This window comes from Megalobrama amblycephala, linkage group LG1, assembly GCF_018812025.1.
Source record: "Megalobrama amblycephala isolate DHTTF-2021 linkage group LG1, ASM1881202v1, whole genome shotgun sequence".
NCBI classification, from domain to species: domain Eukaryota; kingdom Metazoa; phylum Chordata; class Actinopteri; order Cypriniformes; family Xenocyprididae; genus Megalobrama; species Megalobrama amblycephala.
This window is the reverse complement of record NC_063044.1, coordinates 33,026,330-33,044,098: the sequence shown is the minus strand read 5'-3', so window position 1 is coordinate 33,044,098 and position 17,769 is coordinate 33,026,330. Positions and strand designations below refer to the sequence as shown.

Here is a 17,769-nt window from a genome sequence, read left to right as displayed (position 1 = left end):
AATACAAGACCTCACTATTGACAGTGGGCAACGTGAATCCTTAAATAGTCCAGTAAATGAGCTACACCTGGCAGGTGATTAGTCCGGGATGAAGGCTGATGGGAAATGTAGTGAAAGAATGTCAATACTCAGGTGAAGGTTCCCTCCGATTGCCAGAGGAGGGAGCTACGGAATTCATGACGCATCTAATATTCTCGTATGTTTATAGCTCGTATGTTTAGGTTCAGTAATTTCACTTTAATGACAATTAATAACTGAACATAAACATACAAGCTTGATAAAAATGCTCATTTTCGAAGAGAATTTCAGATGGCACTTTTGCATCTGAAGTCTTCATTTTCTTCCTATATTTCGAGCATCGTGAACAGTGAGCTGCTCTGCCTGCTACATAATTTTCTCCTTTTCGCGTCCGTCTTCAGCGTCTCGGGCCTCTTGTTAACGGCCGTTTACAGACTCAGACATGATGTAGGCTATTTACCTTTATCACTGTCCCAGTAGCTCCCGAAAATAACATAAACAATTAAAGCAAAAATACAGTACAAAGACTGGAGAAATGTAATGTTCTCTTAAATCGGCAAGTTAGGAGCTACTTTTAGCTTTAAGATGTTTTGTGAATGTGTAAGAAATGTTACTAAACAAAGATAAAATAACTGCTGAAAGTGAGCTGTTATGTAGGATCACTCTTTCAATAGGAAACAATATCCCACCTTTATTAGTCAAGCATATTTACAGTACAAACCTTGAAAGTGAACTGAGGGCAAAAAAACAAAACTTGTAATCGAGGTAAAATATTCAATTAATTGAGGTTTTGATTTTAGGTCATAATCGTCCAGCCCCAGGGACGGATCTAGAAATTTTTTTATAGGGTGGCAAAGGGGTGGCATGAGGTCTATGAGGGGTGGCAACACCAAAGCAAGCGCTCATGCATAGTTTTTAGAGATTTATGGCCTGACATACACAATTGTGTTCACAAACATTGCATTACCAAAATAAATAACAAGATTTCAATATCCATCATGGCACCAAGTAAAGGCACTATATGAAAAACATCAACAGATTTAAAATGAGTCTGAGCTTGTATCACTAAAGGAGATGAGCAGTTTTATTTTTTTTGCAAACAATTTTTGAGTTTCTGTTCTTAACAGAGGTGGGCATGTCTGTGTGTGTTCACCCAGAACAGCCTATCAACTACATACTCTAGCAACACCCCAGCAATTGCAGCAAGAGCCTAGCAACCACCCAGAATCTCCTAGCAACCACCTTGCAACACTTTAGCAATCACCCAGAACATCTATATTCTGGCCTAACTGACCAAACTATTTATGTTTTTTAAACAAGACTTTAAGTTGGCTTTATGACAAGCCAGCATAAATTTGTCTTTCAAACTTTTAATCTATTTAAAATGAAACAGTTCAACATTTTCTTACAACTGTAAACAAAATCTCAGAACTATGCACCAACTTGTACAAACCTCAAACTTCCAGGTCAAAATAAAATGTTTTAGTCAAAAACTTATTCTTGTCTGACAAAATCAAACTTTGGCCTCAGATGACACACAAAACTTAACAAATACACAGACTACTGCACTGCCCAGTGAACACTAGTGAGATCAATTCATGTAACACTGTAACAAAAATACCGCTTACTGGGATTCAGGAATTATTTTGCAGCTCACTGTCTACTACACTATACAAAAATAAATTTACAGATACAGATACAGATTCATTTTACTATTGTAAATTGATCTGGAAGTAGATATGTACAGTATGAACTTGGTATGCACCACAATACAGTATGCTGTCAATTACAGTAAAACTAAATTCAGCATCCTCTGCACATTTGGCCAAATTTTATTACAGTATATAAGGTACTATAGCAGTGTATTGGTCTTCTGACACAAGACAGTCATCTCTCAGTTCTGCAAAAATACAGTATAACAAATGGCTACAGAGAAAGTTGACAATCACAAGTTTGAGGGTGTACAGCGTGCTACAGTTTACTGTACATAATGAAATTTCCCTCATTTAAAGTACTGGCAGCTACTATGTAAGTTTAAAACCCCTGTAAATTATTCATTCAGCTCTCTCTCAGATTTTGACTGGTGTGTCATCAGTTTTGCTATCTAATGTAGTCATTGTTAAACGTTTTGAGAAATGAGTCTTTGTTTTGAGAACTGAACGAAAGGTTTGGGAAACTGGGCCAACTGAATCACTTATAACGTGTTAGCAATCGAGAAAAGCTAAAATACATTTAGATTCTTACCTAACTAGTTTCTGTGATCGGGATCTTCTTATTGATTTCATGTTACCGTTTCGTCGGATGACAAAAATACCTTTATCCATGATGAAAGTGGAAAAAATTAAGAAAATTCGAGGACTTCTGAGTTAGCCGAGAAGCAGTAATTTTCCGATTCACGAACAAATGGAAAACAATTCATAACTGAACTTGGCTGCGCTGTGTTTTTGACTCCCAAAGAACCGGTTCATAAAAGTCATTTGTTAATGAAGCTGACTACACTGGGCGCGCTGCGTGCGCGTGCAACCGTCATGCAGCTTATTGAAAGACGTGTTTTCTTGCCATTATTTTGCAATACGTTGTCTTTTTTATGTCATCACATTGAAGCGCCGCTGCTGAAAAGCAGTAGTACTTGAAACACTGCTAACATTTATATTTTATTCTCTGATAATTTTGGGGTGGCAGACGGGGTGGCAAAGCTTTTTCTTAGGGTGGCAGTTGCCACCCCGTGCCACCCCGGTAGATCCACCCCTGTCCAGCCCTAACTTATGTGTACAGCTTCTCTCTGCTGTGGATCTTATCATGTGTTTTCAGATGTGATGACTGATTGAATCTCTTGTCACAGTGTGAACACTTGTAAGGTTTTTCTTTAGTGTGGATCCTCTCGTGTGCTTTCAGAGATGATAAATAACTGAATCTCTTGTCACAGTGTGAACACTTGTAAGGTTTTTCTCCAGTGTGAATCCTCTGGTGCAGTTTTAAATCGCTCACTGTAATAAAAGTCTTCTCACACTCAAAGCACATGTACTCTCTCACACCAGTGTGTATTTTCTGATGTGCTTTTAAACTTTGCAGCAGTGAAAAACTCTTTCCACACACAGAACATGAATGTGGTTTCTCCTTCGTATGAACTCTCAGGTGTCTCTTCAGGCTTGATGCCACAAGAAATGTTTTCCCACATTGATCACATGTGAACAGCTTCTCTCCTGTATGAACTCTCATGTGAGCATCAAGACTTTGTTTGTATGGAAATTTGTTTCCACATTGTCTGTGCATACATACGATCTCTCTCCAGTGTGAATATTCATGTGAACATCAAGATGTTGTTTGGTTGTGAAGCTCTTTCCACACTGATCACATGTGAACGGTCTCTCTCCTGTATGAACTCTCATGTGAACCTCAAGAATACCTTTGGTTGAGAAGCTCTTCCCACACTGATTGCATGTGAACGGTCTTTCTCCTGTATGAACTCTCATGTGAATCTCAAGATTACATTTGTACATGAAACTCTTTCCACACTGAGTGCAGGTTGCAGATTTCTTTGCTCTTCTTTTCTTTAAAAATGTCTTTTTAGTCTTTGAGCGACTCAAAGGTTTTTCTCCAGGTTTGACATGATGTTTCTCCTCCTCTTCACTCAGTTCTTCACTTTTCTCCTCCTCTTTAATCATATCTAAAATGGAAGGAAAAATAATTAGTTTTATTTTCAGTACATCAAAATAATCCAGAGAGAAATACACATATATACATAAAAGTGAGCCCTGGCGTAATATCAGAAACTAGACAACTGCTATAAAATATTATCATCACTTTGATGCCTTTTTAATTAATGAATGTTAAGTAATGTCCCTGAAACTTGCTATGAATGAGGATTATTGATATTCAATTATTATTTTGAAAACATTATTGACAAATCCCATGTTTCTGTAGTGAGAACTTCAAGATGGAATAAGTAGATTTTGAAAATCACAGTTTGGAAGTTAGTCCACCGACACCAACAACAATTGCGTAACCAATCAGCATTAGGAGGCGTGGCTATAACATCGAGAAGAGAGAACGAGTAAGAGGGAGATTTGAGGAAAAAAAACAAACAATACAAAACAGCTCAAACGAACATCACTAGAATCCTGCATTTATATTATAAAAGCTTTCCAGCGCTGAGTAAAAAAATATTAAATGAAATCATTATTTTGTTGTGCGTCAGCTGTGATAAACAGACATCCACTCTCATTACTGTGTAACAGTGGCCAGACAGAGTTGAGCAGGTAAACCACTTCACACTGACCACTGCTAGAGAATGAGGTGTTTAGCGTCATTGTTAGTGCTCTCGCCTCGCCTGCCAGCAGTGATCGGCCGGGGTTCAAGACCGACTCTGAGCAACATTGGAGTGTCAGTTTTGGAGGCGGAGCAATGAAGAGAGGGGTGGGTTTGTTTGGGTTGATTTCTAATATCAACAATGTCCAATCTACTTATCCCATCTTGAAATATATTTGAGCAACAGCACAATAATCTAACATAATATAAGCATTTAAAAAATATACAATAGTTCCATCATTTTAATACCAATTTTTAGATTTATATTTATTTTACCAAAAGCTTTTTCATTATTAAAGGGTTAGTTCACCCAAAAATGAAAATTCTGTCATTAATTACCGTAAAACCCTCGTTCATCTTTGGAATTATAAATTAAAATGTTTTAGATGAAATCCAATGGCTCAGTGAGGCCTCTAATGCCAGCGAGTTAATTTACACTTTCAGTGCCCAGCGTTTTTTTTGTGCACAAAAGGTATTCATAATATGCGTTCTTGTGTTTGTGAAACATCATTAGTCGCTAATAGAAAAATAGCTTAAATATTATTAGAAATGTATTTTATGAAACAGCTTTATGAAAATAAAATTGGCCTTGTTTCAGTCTAGAAATGCACTGCAGCTAAAGCCATATTCTATTTCAAATCTGAAGATCATTTTGAGAAAACATCTAAAATGTTAACTGATGTTTATTATCATCCTCTAAGCATCTATTCAGTGTCTCTATTGTTTTGTGGTGCAAACTGCCCCATTCAGTTTCAGTCTCTCCTGCACACATTCACAGCTCTCCGGTTTGGTTATGGCTCTAATTATAATTCTTTTGTCATTATTGTAATTACTGATGACTCTCTATTCACACTGTTTTTTGTTTCTTCTCACTTCACCTTCTTTCAAACATTCAAATGAGCTTTACTATTCAAACAGCTGCATAAGGGCTAGCTAGCATGTTAGCTTAGCACCCATCAAAACACGACAATTTGTGAGATTAAAACCATGTTTTTGCTCCAAATTAACTCACTATAATGGATGTCGAGTGTTTAATGAAAGTCTCACTCTCTGACTTTCTGCTCGAGGGTGCCCTCTGGCTTCCAGTATGAATGAAAGTGCCCCATAATGCTCACATCGCCTCATTTAAGAGTAAAAATGTAATAAATATGACTCATCTCTATAGAAATTTGACATAAACATATAAGAATATATAAATATTTCTCCAAATGTACACGCTTTTGAACTAAAAGCCACATGACATTGTTTAGTCTATTAGTTTCATGACGACTAATTTTTTATCATTGGATGCAGCTGAGGTTCATAATTCATATTAAAATATCGACTCACTTGGTGTTTCATTTTCATAACTTTCAAGACATTACTGTCACTATAAGATTTTCAGAATAAAACAGAAGTTATACTGAAGCTTGAGGTAATTAAAATCTTTTACACTAAAACTAACTTTGAACTAATGTAAACAAAGAACAAATTAGTGTGCCAACTTCCTCCTGCAGGTTAATATTTAGTCTGACCTGATGTTGACAATTAATATGAAAGTTTCTCAAACTCTCTTTACTGACCATTTGCTGAAAACAAAAAGTTGTACTCATTTCAGTTTAACTGTTTATCTAAATGTGAAGTTCTTGAATCTTTCTAACATAAATGTTGTTCAGCATCATGAATGAATGAAGAATAAACACCAACCTCTTTGTTCTTCAGTATCTTCAGTGTGTTTCATTCTGCAGGGTTCTGGATCACTCATGTTCTCACTGTCCTCTTTAATAAACTTTGCTTTAATGCTTGTCTGATGGGAATATTCCAGCATTTATTGGAGAATTGCAGTGGGAGGAGCTTCAGTGATTATGTAACTTCAGTGGGAGGAGCTTCATTGACTGTGAAGTCCAGTGTGGGAGGAGCATCACTGATGATGTGACTGTGATGGGAGGAGCTGATCTGCCAAAATCAAACATATATCAGTTTGAGTTTGTTTTAATAATAAATGACACTTGTAAGCATTTATGCATGTCTGACTATTTATTTAAAAGTAACTGATGATAATTTGTAAATTATATTTATTGCTAATCCTAACATTATTCTGCTTCTTCATTCAACAGTCAGATATGAAGAAATACAGAATATAATACAAGTAATGTAAAGTCACTTCTTGCAATTATAAATAATGGTAAGAAAAAGTTGAAAGCATAAAGTCCATTGACAGCAATGAAATGAGCTTTAAGTGTCAATTTACAGCAGATCTGAAGACATCAGCATAATAAATGAGGTGAAAACAGGAACTATTGACACGAAATAAAGAGTGTTTTCAGCAGTTTCTCTGTTAATATTGATGATTCTCAGACTATCAACACTCATTCAATAAAACATTCGGTCCCACTTTATATTAAGTAGCCTTAACTACCTTGTACTTACATTTAAATTAATAATTTGATACAATGCACTTATTGTGTACATACATGTTTTTACATTGTACTTATATTTTAAAAACACCTGTATGTAATTACATCTGTAATTAATTTCTGTAATTACATTTATAATTACACTGTTGACCCATCCTTTACACCTTACCCCTACCCTTAAACCTACCCATACCACTAAAGCTTTCCCTAACTTTACCCATATCCACCTCAATAGCTGCAAATGTGTTTTGCAATTCAATATGAACCCAATAAGTACACTGAACTTATTTGTTGATGCAAATGTAAGGCCACTTAATATAAAGTAGGACCAAACATTCAGACCATCAGCTGAGCATCTCACTATAATATATTAAAATATATATTTTGTAGTATTTCATTTGGTTTCAATCACTATGGCAAAAACTCACTTAATTTAGATTTTTTTTCTCCAGAAAACAAAAACAAAAATATCTTATGTCATTTTACTGGCATCTGTATTTAAGATTTTGTTTTTTTATATTTGGACTGAAAACAAGACAAAAATACTAAAAAAGATACTAAATAAGAAAAGCATTTTTTTGTGTTTTTTAGAAGGCAGCTGTCTGACGCTGAGATGGTGAACGGGAGCAGATATCTTTCTTGGTGTGAATAGGCTTTAACAACAGAAAACTGGTTGCAGAAAATTAGCAGAAGTGGAACAGCTTAGAGTAATTTATTGATTTTAAAAACAATATGTTCCCTGTGCAATAAATAATTACAATTAATGATAATTTTCATGGTATACAACTCTCTAGTCAAGAGAGATTCTTGGTTGTTGGTTTTATTTGTCATTCTTAAAATCAGGCAGGATTGATTTGTTGGTTTGACTCTTTAAAGGTCAAACAGAAGAATTCACTATCAAAGGTTGGAAATGACTGCAGTAAAGTATTGGGTGTGAAATTGCCTGGGTTGCCAGATTTTTTTTTATATTCAGTGGTCTGTTGCATGAAGCTAGTTTAACAAACTCTGAGTTTCACAATAGGTTTGGAGTTGACAAATCTAGATAAATCCAACCTGGTTTAGATCAGGATCAGATGTTTCACAACGCTCAGTATAAACCTTCTCTGTCAACTCAGGTTTAATCCAGAGTTTGCAAAGCGTGTGCATCTGAAAGAGTGACGAACAGCCAATCACACAGAACAAGGAGAACATCAGTTTGATTCACTTCTCGAGAGAGAGTCGCGCAATTCATGTCTCTTCCGAAGATTAAGAGATCGTTATGAAAAAATATGAAATTAAACACATTTACAAAGCAGAAATAAACACTGATGTAGTGAAAATTTGAGAAAGAAAATATCTGACTATATCAATGCATGTGAATCAAATATACTGAATAATTAATATATTTTCACAAAAGAGCTCAAAAGAATACATGTAAGCTTAACCTGTTTAAAAGCTTTATATAATATGCATGTATTATATTTATTTTAATTTAAAAGCAAAGTGTAAAATTGCAATTACTATAATAATTATATTAATTATAGCCTAATTATATGAATATGTCATGAATTATTCATAATTTTAATTTATTTAATATAAATATAATAAATAATTAACACAAAAAGTTGAGCAGTTTTGTCTCTAAAATGTTTTCACTATAAACAGATTTAATTTGGAGATACAGGGGGAGTGGCTTTATTGCATCAGACACATGTCACTTTACTCACAGCTGATTGGTCAAGTTTGGGTTTGTGATCTCTAACCTAGAATAAATCCTGCTCCGGAGCAGGTTAGCCATGTAGCGTAAGTTACCATAGCAATGAACTCCGCTAAAAACCAATCCACCTTCATGAGCCCGAAAAAACAGAGTTTGCTCAAACTAATCTTGAACTTACCTGGGTAGAAACTGAAATGGGGTTTGTGCAACAGGCCACAGGTGATGAAGAAAGCGACATATTCATTTCAGACCCTCCCCTCAGGATCTTTGTATACGGTCCCTTTAGCTCAGACAAACAGATTTAATTTTCAGTTGTACCATGTACTATCCATTTGCTTAATTCAAAAAGAAAGAGGCCCACTTTAATTTATTTGTTTATCTTAATGTGCAGTTAATGATGTGTATTTCTCTTTTATGTGGTGTGAATAATCCATCATGCCACTGAAGAAATTGCCCCCGGGTGGTACAATAACATTTTACAATACAATAAAATACAATATTCAATTCAATTCACATTTTATATATATATATATATATATATATATATATATATATATATATATATATATATTTCCCTTTCAAGGGAACTCGGGCTGTGTAGTCGCTATGGGAACGCCTCTGCGTGATGTCGTCATGAAGTACGTATGAAATCTGTCCAATCAGGAGACGAAACGTCATAGGCGGGTGACGTCACTGACCAGGAACCATAAAGCCAGCTCGAAAACACTCTCATTCAGCTTCTGTGTCTTCAGCAAGCGCTACGTGTGATCTTGTCTGTCCTATTTATTGTTGTCTGGCCCTTTGATATATTGTGAGTTATGGCGAGCAAACAACCGTTCAGGAAGTGTGTTCATCCCTGCCCGCGTTTCATCCTGGGCGGGGATACACATGAAATGTGTGTTGTTTGTTTGGGAGGGGGCTGCCTGTGTGCATTGTGAGCAGCTACCGTTAAGAACGCTGGGCTCGGCTCGTGTTCCTCAGGGCTCGGGTCTGAGGCAGGGCGGCGCCTTATGTCCTGGGGTTCGCAGATGGATGTAGCAGAGGGGTTAGAGACGGGCCCTGCCTTATCTCTGCCTTCACCTGCTGCATCCAGTGTATCTATTTGGAGGCAGGAAGCACGCATTGCGGTTTCTTCTGCTCCGGTAGATACAGTCACGTTGATGGCGTCTAGTAATGAGGAGCTGGATGTTGTCAGCGTGGCAACGGGAGAATCTGAAGACCCACCACTTCAATCTCCCACGAGCGAGGAGCTCATGGAGGTGCTTTCTTGTGCTGTTGCTAAGTTAAACATCGACTGGCCAGCCGAGAAGCAGGAGTAGCATGTTAAAAGCAAACTAGACGAACACTTCTTACTGTCTAGATCTGCTCAGCCTCCACATCGGGCTTTACCGTTTGTAGGAATCAACCCAAATAGTTAATGAAAAGTGTAATTAAATTACACTAAATAAGAACTGGATTAACCATAACTGATTCAGAATCAATATCTTACTACTTTATCAATTATTCGTCCACCGAAAAATTGAGGTTACAGTAATTTTACCAATTCTGGAAAAATTATTATCCTGTGATCAGCAGTAATAATATTTGTTATTATGATTATTAATTATGATTATGATTATAAGCAAGGTAGCCTGAACTTTGTTTAAGGCAGCAATTTGGTAAGTATCAAAAATCAAACATGACTTTATTGAACTAAATCTACGCACAAACTAATCTAACGAAAAACATATAATCACACATACACACACACACACACACTTTCATTCTGTTTTAGGGAAATGGTGAGATTATTGTCTGGAGGTTGATGGATTCCCCAATAGATTAGCTTTTAACAAGTTTCTCTGACCGTAACCTGAGAGAATTAATACACTAGCAATTCAACAATAGTTTCATTTGCTTAATAAAATTGCACTAGCTCAGCAAAATTAGGAGACCTTGTTTTACTTGCTTGGGCTGCTCCTTTAAGCATGTGTTCCCTTCGTGACGAAGTTGAAGGAAGCAGTGTTGCTCGGTCAAGAGTTCTGAAGGACGACATGCTGTGGGGAAATAGTTGGCTTTGCAGAAAATGGGGTCTTCGTCGATTAGTTGCAGGGTTTACGCGTTGCTGCGTGGGTGTCTCTCTGCATCTCAAGGAGTTGCTGGAAACAAAGGACTTTTGGTGAGTCCACGTCTGCGAAGTTCAACGAAGGTTCTTGCAGGGGTTTGAGTTCTGGAAGGGGTTTTAGCTTGCAGGCAGGACGAATGTTCGGTCCGCTGACTCAGCGAAGTGTAAGCAAGGCAAAAGCGGAAAGCAAAAGCCATTTTACGATGCGTGGTATTGAGTTTTGAACTGTTTGTTGGTTCCGCCTTTCCGATTGTTTTAGCAAATCAGGTCCTGTTTTGGGGTGGGTCCAACGCCCAGTTCTTCTGTCCTTACAGCCCTTTGTTCTCAAACAAATTTTGGTCAGAACTTCAAGAAGTTATTTTTGCTTTTTCAAAAGTCATACATCTTACATAAATCAATTTTACACCAAAATATTGACAAACATTCATTCATCACAACCATACCAAACAGCGCACACTTTCTGTAATTGAGGTAAATTTCCTTCAAATTTACCTGTAATCAATGTTTAAAAATACACAGAAAGAATTACATAGGTTTCATAAACAAAATAAAAGCATACTTGATACATATGAAATGTTAGAGGCTGTTTTGGTGATAAGTTCATGTCTTTTGGCAATATTTCCTAAATTCTCTTTGTTACACAAAGAGTAGCTATGCTGTCAGCCAGGGAACTTTGGAATGTCTTTGAAATGCAAAGCTGGGATGTTTCTTGGAGAAGATTCCCCCGATGACCTGCTGTGATTTTCACCTTGCGAGGTGTCACAAGTCTGAATTTCCTGATAACAGTGGGAATTTACGCTTTGTATCTTGGAGTTTGTTGATCCATCTGTTCCTTAGTCAACAAAGTGAGAGTTCGTCTTTTTGATCTGTACCTACAGTAAATGGTCCCCAAACGGCAGGCAATTGGAGAACAAGGGTCTTTCAGTAACATTGTGATTAATGCAGGACTTGGTGGGGGAATGAGTTGATTTTCTTTGATCTGATTTGAATGTGGAGTGTTTTGGTCATTTAATGTGCTTCGTTCAGTAATAATACTACACGTTTTTTCCCGACCTCCACACCGAGGTATCAAGGTCATGGTCCCGTGTTTACACCCCTCAGACTTCCGTTTACAGCAATGTTGCGGGTATGAGGAAACATGGGTATGGGGCGATGCCAAGAGCGGAAGAGACACTTGCGAGCCATCTCTCTCCACAGGCGGCATAGTCCCTTAAAGCACCGAACGTTGCCCACTAAGGCCACTGAAAACTACATCAGCGCTAGTGGGCAAAGCATACTCGGCAGCAGGTCAGGCTGCGGCGTGCTTGCATACTATGTCCATCATGCAAGCATACCAAGCTGACCTGCTGAAGGACTTGGGGGAAAGTGATGAGGTGGTGGCAGATCTTATTCAGGAGTTGCGTCTTACTGACGGCCAAGTCAGTGGGCCATTCTATGGCAGCCCTAGTGGCCACGGAGCAGCATTTGTGGCTTAATCTCACTGAGATTAAGGACAAAGATAAGACATTTCTCCTGGATGCCCCACTAAATCCTTCCAACCTGTTCGGTGACACTATTACATCAGTCACTGAAAGGTTCCAAGAGGCTAAGAAACAGCCTGCAGCCTTGCAGCAGTTTCTGCCTCGACGGGCACAAGTCCCTTCTGCTGCTAGGCAAGAGCAGCAGAAGCCGAGTATGAGCTCCTCGCAATACAGACAACAGCAGAAGCAGAGCGTTGCTACCCATACTCCCCCTCCAAGGAGCTGGGATGCAGGGTAAAGCTCTCAGGCGAAGCCTTCGAAGGGCAAGGCGGATCTGAGGGCCATCATTGCTGCTATGAGGGCTTCGTCTAAGAAATCCTGACGCCAGAGCAGTCAGGATCCTGAGGGTGGTCCCCTCTGGAGGCAATCGGCGTTCACCTCTTTCTACGGTGCCCGTTTGTCTTCAGTGCCCTCAGGAGGGCACTCTGCTAACCCCGCCGCAAAGCCGGGGCGCAGTAGTTCCCCGAGTGTCACCCGAGGGTGGCGCACTCTCTCTGCAGCCACGCCAGTCGTTCCCTGCCGGGGCTCCGCTTCAGGGCACTGTGCTGGCTGCCCATATACCACCAGAGGTAGTATGCTCTTCTCTTAGTAGAGTGGAAAAATCTGTCAAAAGTATCTCAATGGGTCCTGCACACAATAGAAAAGGGGTAAGCGATTCAGTTCAGATCACACCCACCCCGATTCAACAGGGTCTTGACCACTGTGATAGACCCCGAGCAGGCTCTGGTGTTGGCACAAGAAGCAGAGACACTCTTGAGAAAGGAGGCCATAGAGAGGGTTCCTCCTCCCAGCAGGGAGTCCGGGTTTTACAGCCGTTATTTCATTGTGCCAAAGAAAGACAGGGGATTGCGTCCGATTTTAGATCTATGTCAGCTAAATCGAACGGTAGCAAGGCTCAAGTTCAAGATGCTGACAATAAAGCATATTGTGTCACAGATCAGGTCCAAGGACTGGTTTGTGGCAATAGATCTGAAAGACGCGTACTTCCATGTATCAATCCTTCCGCATCACAGGAAGTTTCTGAGGTTTGCTTCGGGGGCGAAGCATTCCAATATAGGGTTTTTCCTTTCGGCCTAGCATTGTCACCCTGCACCTTCACCAAATGTGTAGACGGGCTCTCAGTCGTCGCATCACGCTAATGCAGATGCATCCCTCATGGGCTGGGGGGCGATCATGAGTGGTAATTGCCTGGAAATGATGGTGGTATTTCTAGCATTTAAATATTTCCTTCCAGATCTCAGGGACCATCATGTGTTAGTCCGTACAGACAACACATCGGTGGTCTTATATATAAATCATCAGGGGGTCTGAGATCACGCCCGCTTTACAAACTGGTGAATCAGTTCCTCCTGTGGTCCCAAGGGAAACTGCTGTCCCTCAGAGCAGTTTACATCCCGGGGTACCTGAATGTGAGGGCAGACATCCTGTCGAGGCAGGGGCCGAGGCCCGGGGAATGGAGACTTCCCCCCGAGGTGGTGAAGCTCTTATGGGAGAACTATGGCGAAGCCCAAGTGGATCTGTTTGCATCTCGAGAGACGACTCACTGTCCACTGTGGTTCTCAATGTCAAACCCAGCACCTCTTGGGCTGGATGCTATTGTACAGCCGTGGCCGAGGCTACCGCTGTTCGCATTTCCCCCGATTGCTCTGCTCCTGGGAGTTCTGGAGAGAGTTCGCCGGGACGGGGCCCATCTTCTATCAATTGCCCCCTCTGGCCGGCCCAAATGTTGTGGTTCTCAGACCTGGTATCTCTCCTCGACGGGTCTCCAATGGAGATTCCGATCAGGAAGGACCTTCTCTCTCAGGCGGGTGGTCTTATATTGCATCCCCGCCCGGAGTTTTGGAATCTGTGGGCGTGGCCCCTGAGGGGGCACGACTCATAGATTCCTGTCTCTCAACCGAGGTTGTTGAGACTATACTCCAGTCCAGAGCTCCCTCCACGAGGAAATTCTACACCTTGAAGTGGAGATTATTCACTTCTTGGTGTGAAAATCACCAGTGAGATCCAGTTGACTGCCCGGTTAGCACAGTTACTGGAGTTCCTGCAGGACAGATTTTCTTCAGGGTTATCCCCCTCCACACTAAAGGTGTACGTGGAGGCCTTAGCTGCTTACCACGCTCCTTTAAGTGGGGTATCTTTGGGGAGACACCCACTTATTACTCGTTTCTTTCGTGGCACTTTGAGGCTTAGACCTGCAGTATGCATGAGAGTTTCGACTTGGGATTTGGCCATTGTCTTGCAAGGCCTTTCTATGGCTCCCTTCGAACCTAACGAAGAGGTGTCAGAGAAGTTTTTAACATTTAAGAAGCAAGTGGGTGGTCGAGGCCATCTCACTTGCTTACGAGTCATTTGGACAGCCTTCACCATTGGCTGTTAGGGCTCATTCTACTCGGAGTATGGCTACCTCCTAGGCTTTGATTTCAGGGGTATCCCTATGTGACATTTGTGATGCGGCAGGCTGGTCCTCACCGCATACATTTGTGAGGTTTTACGAACTTGAACTCGGCTCCACTCCAGGGGCACAGGTGTTACTGTGAGTTATGCGCTTCGCCCTCACACAAACGGTCACTTGCTCATATGGCGACGTTGGGATTATCGTTCCCATAGCGACTACGCAGTGCGAGTTGTTATGTATATGTTATTATGTATGAGTTGTTATGTATATTGTTATATATATAGATAAGATGAATCAGTGTGTCGAATCTGCAGTTCGGAGCGCCAAAGTCACATGATTTCAGCCGTTGGCAGTTTGACATGGGATCTGAATCATGATTCGACTCACTGATTCATTTATGCTCCGATGCTTCATGAAGCAGTGTTTTGAAATCGGCCATCACTAAATAAGTCGTTATTTAGATTTTTGGCGCTCCAAAAATATTCTCGCTGCTTTATAATATTAATATTGAACCACTGTACTCACATGAACCGATTTAGATGTGTTTTTACTACCTTTATGGATCTTGAGAGAGGAAGTGTACATTGTTCTCTATGAAGGCCTCACAGAGCTATCGGATTTCAACTAAAATATTTTAATTTGTGTTCTGAAGATTAATGAAGGTCTTACGGGTGTGGAAATGCATGAGGGTAAGTAATAAATGACAGAATTTTAATTTATGGGTGAACTAACCCTTTAAGATGTTTTGTGAATACGACCCCTGTAAGAAATGTTACTAAACAAAGATACAATAACTGCTGAAGTGAGTTGTTATGTCAGATCACTCTTTCAATAGGAAAAATATCCCACTTTTATTAGTCAAGCATATTTACAGTACAAACCTTGAAAGTGAACTATAGGCAAAAAACAAAACAAAACTCAGAAACACAATAATCGTTCATTAATAGTAATCGAGGTAAAATGTTCAGTTAATTGAGGTTTTGATTTTAGGTCATAATCGTCCAGCCCTAATTTAAGTGTGCAGCTTCTCTCTGCTGTGGATCTTCTCATGTGTTTTCAGATTTGATGACTGACCGAATCTCTTGTCACAGTGTGAACACTTGTAATGTTTTTCTCCAGTGTGGATCCTCTCATGTCTTTTCAGATGTGCTGACACAATGAATCTCTTGTCACAGTGTGAACACTTGTAAGGTTTCTCTCCAGTGTGAAACCTCTCATGTGTTTTCAGAGATGATGAACAACTGAATCTCTTGTCACAGTGTGAACATTTGTAAGGTTTTTCTCCAGTGTGGATCCTCTCATGTGTTTTCAGATTTGCTGACCGGTTAAATCTCTTGTCACAGTGTGAACACTCATAAGGTTTTTCTCCAGTGTGAATTCTCTGGTGTTTTTTTAAATCGCCCCCTGTAGTAAAAGTCTTCTCACACTCAAAGCACATGAACTCTCTCACACCAGTGTGTATTTTCTGATGTCTCTGTAAATTTTGTAGCCGTGAAAAACTCTTTCCACACACAGAACATGAATGTGGCTTCTCTTTCGTATGCACTCTAAGGTGTATCTTCAGGCTTGATGGATCAAGAAATGTTTTCCCACACTGATCACATGTGAACGGCTTCTCTCCAGTGTGAATCCTCATGTGTACATCAAGACTTTGTTTGTATAGGAATTTGTTTCCACATTGTCTGCATACATATGGCTTCTCTCCACTGTGAATGTTCATGTGACGCTTAAGATTTTGTTTGGTTGAGAAACTCTTTCCACACTGATCACATGTGAATGGTCTCTCTCCATTGTGGATCCTCATGTGAACATCAAGACTTTGTTTGTATGGGAATTTGTTTCCACATTGTCTGCATACATACGGTCTCTCTCCGGTGTGGATCCTCATGTGCTCATCAAGATGTTGTTTGGTTGAGAAACTCTTTCCACACTGAGTGCAGGTTGTAGATTTCTTTTCTCTTCTTTTCTTTAAAAAATTATTTTTAGTTTTTGAGCGACTCAAAGGTTTTTCTCCAGGTTTGACATGATGTTTCTCCTCCACTTCACTCAGTTCTTCACTCTCCTCCTCCTCTTTAATCATATCTAAAATGGAAGGAAAAATAATTAATTTTATTTCCAGTATCAAAATAATCCAAATAGAGAAATATACATATATACATAAAAGTGAGTCCTGATGTAATAGCAGAAACTGCTATATAATATTATCATCACTTTGATGCCTTTTTATAAATTAATGAATGTTAAGTAATGTCCCTGAAACTTTCTATGAATGAGGATCCTTGATCTTCAATTATTATTTTTAAAACATTATTGACAAATCTCATGTTTCTGTAGTGAGAACTTCAAGGTGGAGTAAGTAGATTTTGAAAATCACGGTTTGGAAGTTAGTCTGGTGACCCCAACAACAATTGCATAACCAATCAGCATTAGGGGGCGTGGCTATAACATTGAGGAGAGAGAACGAGTAAGAGGGAGATTTGAGAAGAAAAAAAAAAACAATACAAAAGAGCTCAAACAAACATCACTAGAATCCTGCATTTATATTCGAAAAGCTTTCCAGCGCTGAGTAAAAAGATATTAAATTAATTCAATTATTTTGTTGTGCGTCAGCTGTGATAAACAGACATCCGGGGTTCAAGACCGACGCTGAGCAAGATTGGAGTGTGAGTTCTGGAGGCGAAAGCAATGAAGAGAGGGGTGGGTTTGTTGTGGGGTTGATTTCAAATATCAACAATGACCAATCTACTTATCCTACTTTGAAATATATTTGAGCAACAATAATTGAGAATCAACAATAATCTAACATAGTATAAACATTAAAAAAAAATATACAATAGTTCCATAATTTTAATAGCAATTTTAGATTGATATTTATTTTACCAAAAGCTTTTTCATTATTAAAGGGTTAGTTCACCAAATTCTGTCATTAATTACCCGTAAGACCCTCGTTCATTTTTGGAATATAAATTAAAATGTTTTTGATGAAATCCAATGGCTCAGTGAGGCCTCTAATGCCAGCGACTTAATTTACACTTTCAGAGCCCAGCGTTTTTTTTTTTTTTTTTTTGGTTTTTTTTTGCTGCACAAAGGTATTCTTAATATGCTTTCTTGTGTTTGTGAAACATCATCAGTCACTAATAAAAAAAAGTTATGAAGAGTTTAAATATTATTAGAAATGTATTTTATGAAACATCTTCATGAAAATAAAATTGGCCTTGTTTCAGTCTAGAAATGCACTGCAGCTAAAGCCATATTCTATTTCAAATCAGAAGATAATTTTGAGAAAACATCTAAAATGTTAACTGATGTTTATTGTCATCCTCTAAGCATCT

General features: G+C 39.1%; 1 protein-coding gene across 1 annotated transcript in view; it reads right to left on the bottom strand.

The window, feature by feature from the left end:
• Positions 1 to 78: 78 nt before the first annotated feature.
• LOC125265649 (zinc finger protein 184-like) overlaps positions 79 to 17,769 on the bottom strand; it is a 31,905-nt gene continuing 14,214 nt past the window's right edge. The window contains exons 2-8 of the mRNA XM_048186040.1: positions 16,418 to 16,519; positions 15,460 to 16,300; positions 11,857 to 11,965; positions 7,776 to 7,868; positions 3,294 to 3,539; positions 2,943 to 3,216; positions 79 to 95 (exon numbers count right to left, since the gene is read on the bottom strand). Coding sequence (XP_048041997.1) covers positions 79 to 95; positions 2,943 to 3,216; positions 3,294 to 3,539; positions 7,776 to 7,868; positions 11,857 to 11,965; positions 15,460 to 16,300; positions 16,418 to 16,519 — 1,682 coding nt within the window. The remainder of the gene's footprint in view (positions 96 to 2,942; positions 3,217 to 3,293; positions 3,540 to 7,775; positions 7,869 to 11,856; positions 11,966 to 15,459; positions 16,301 to 16,417; positions 16,520 to 17,769) is intronic.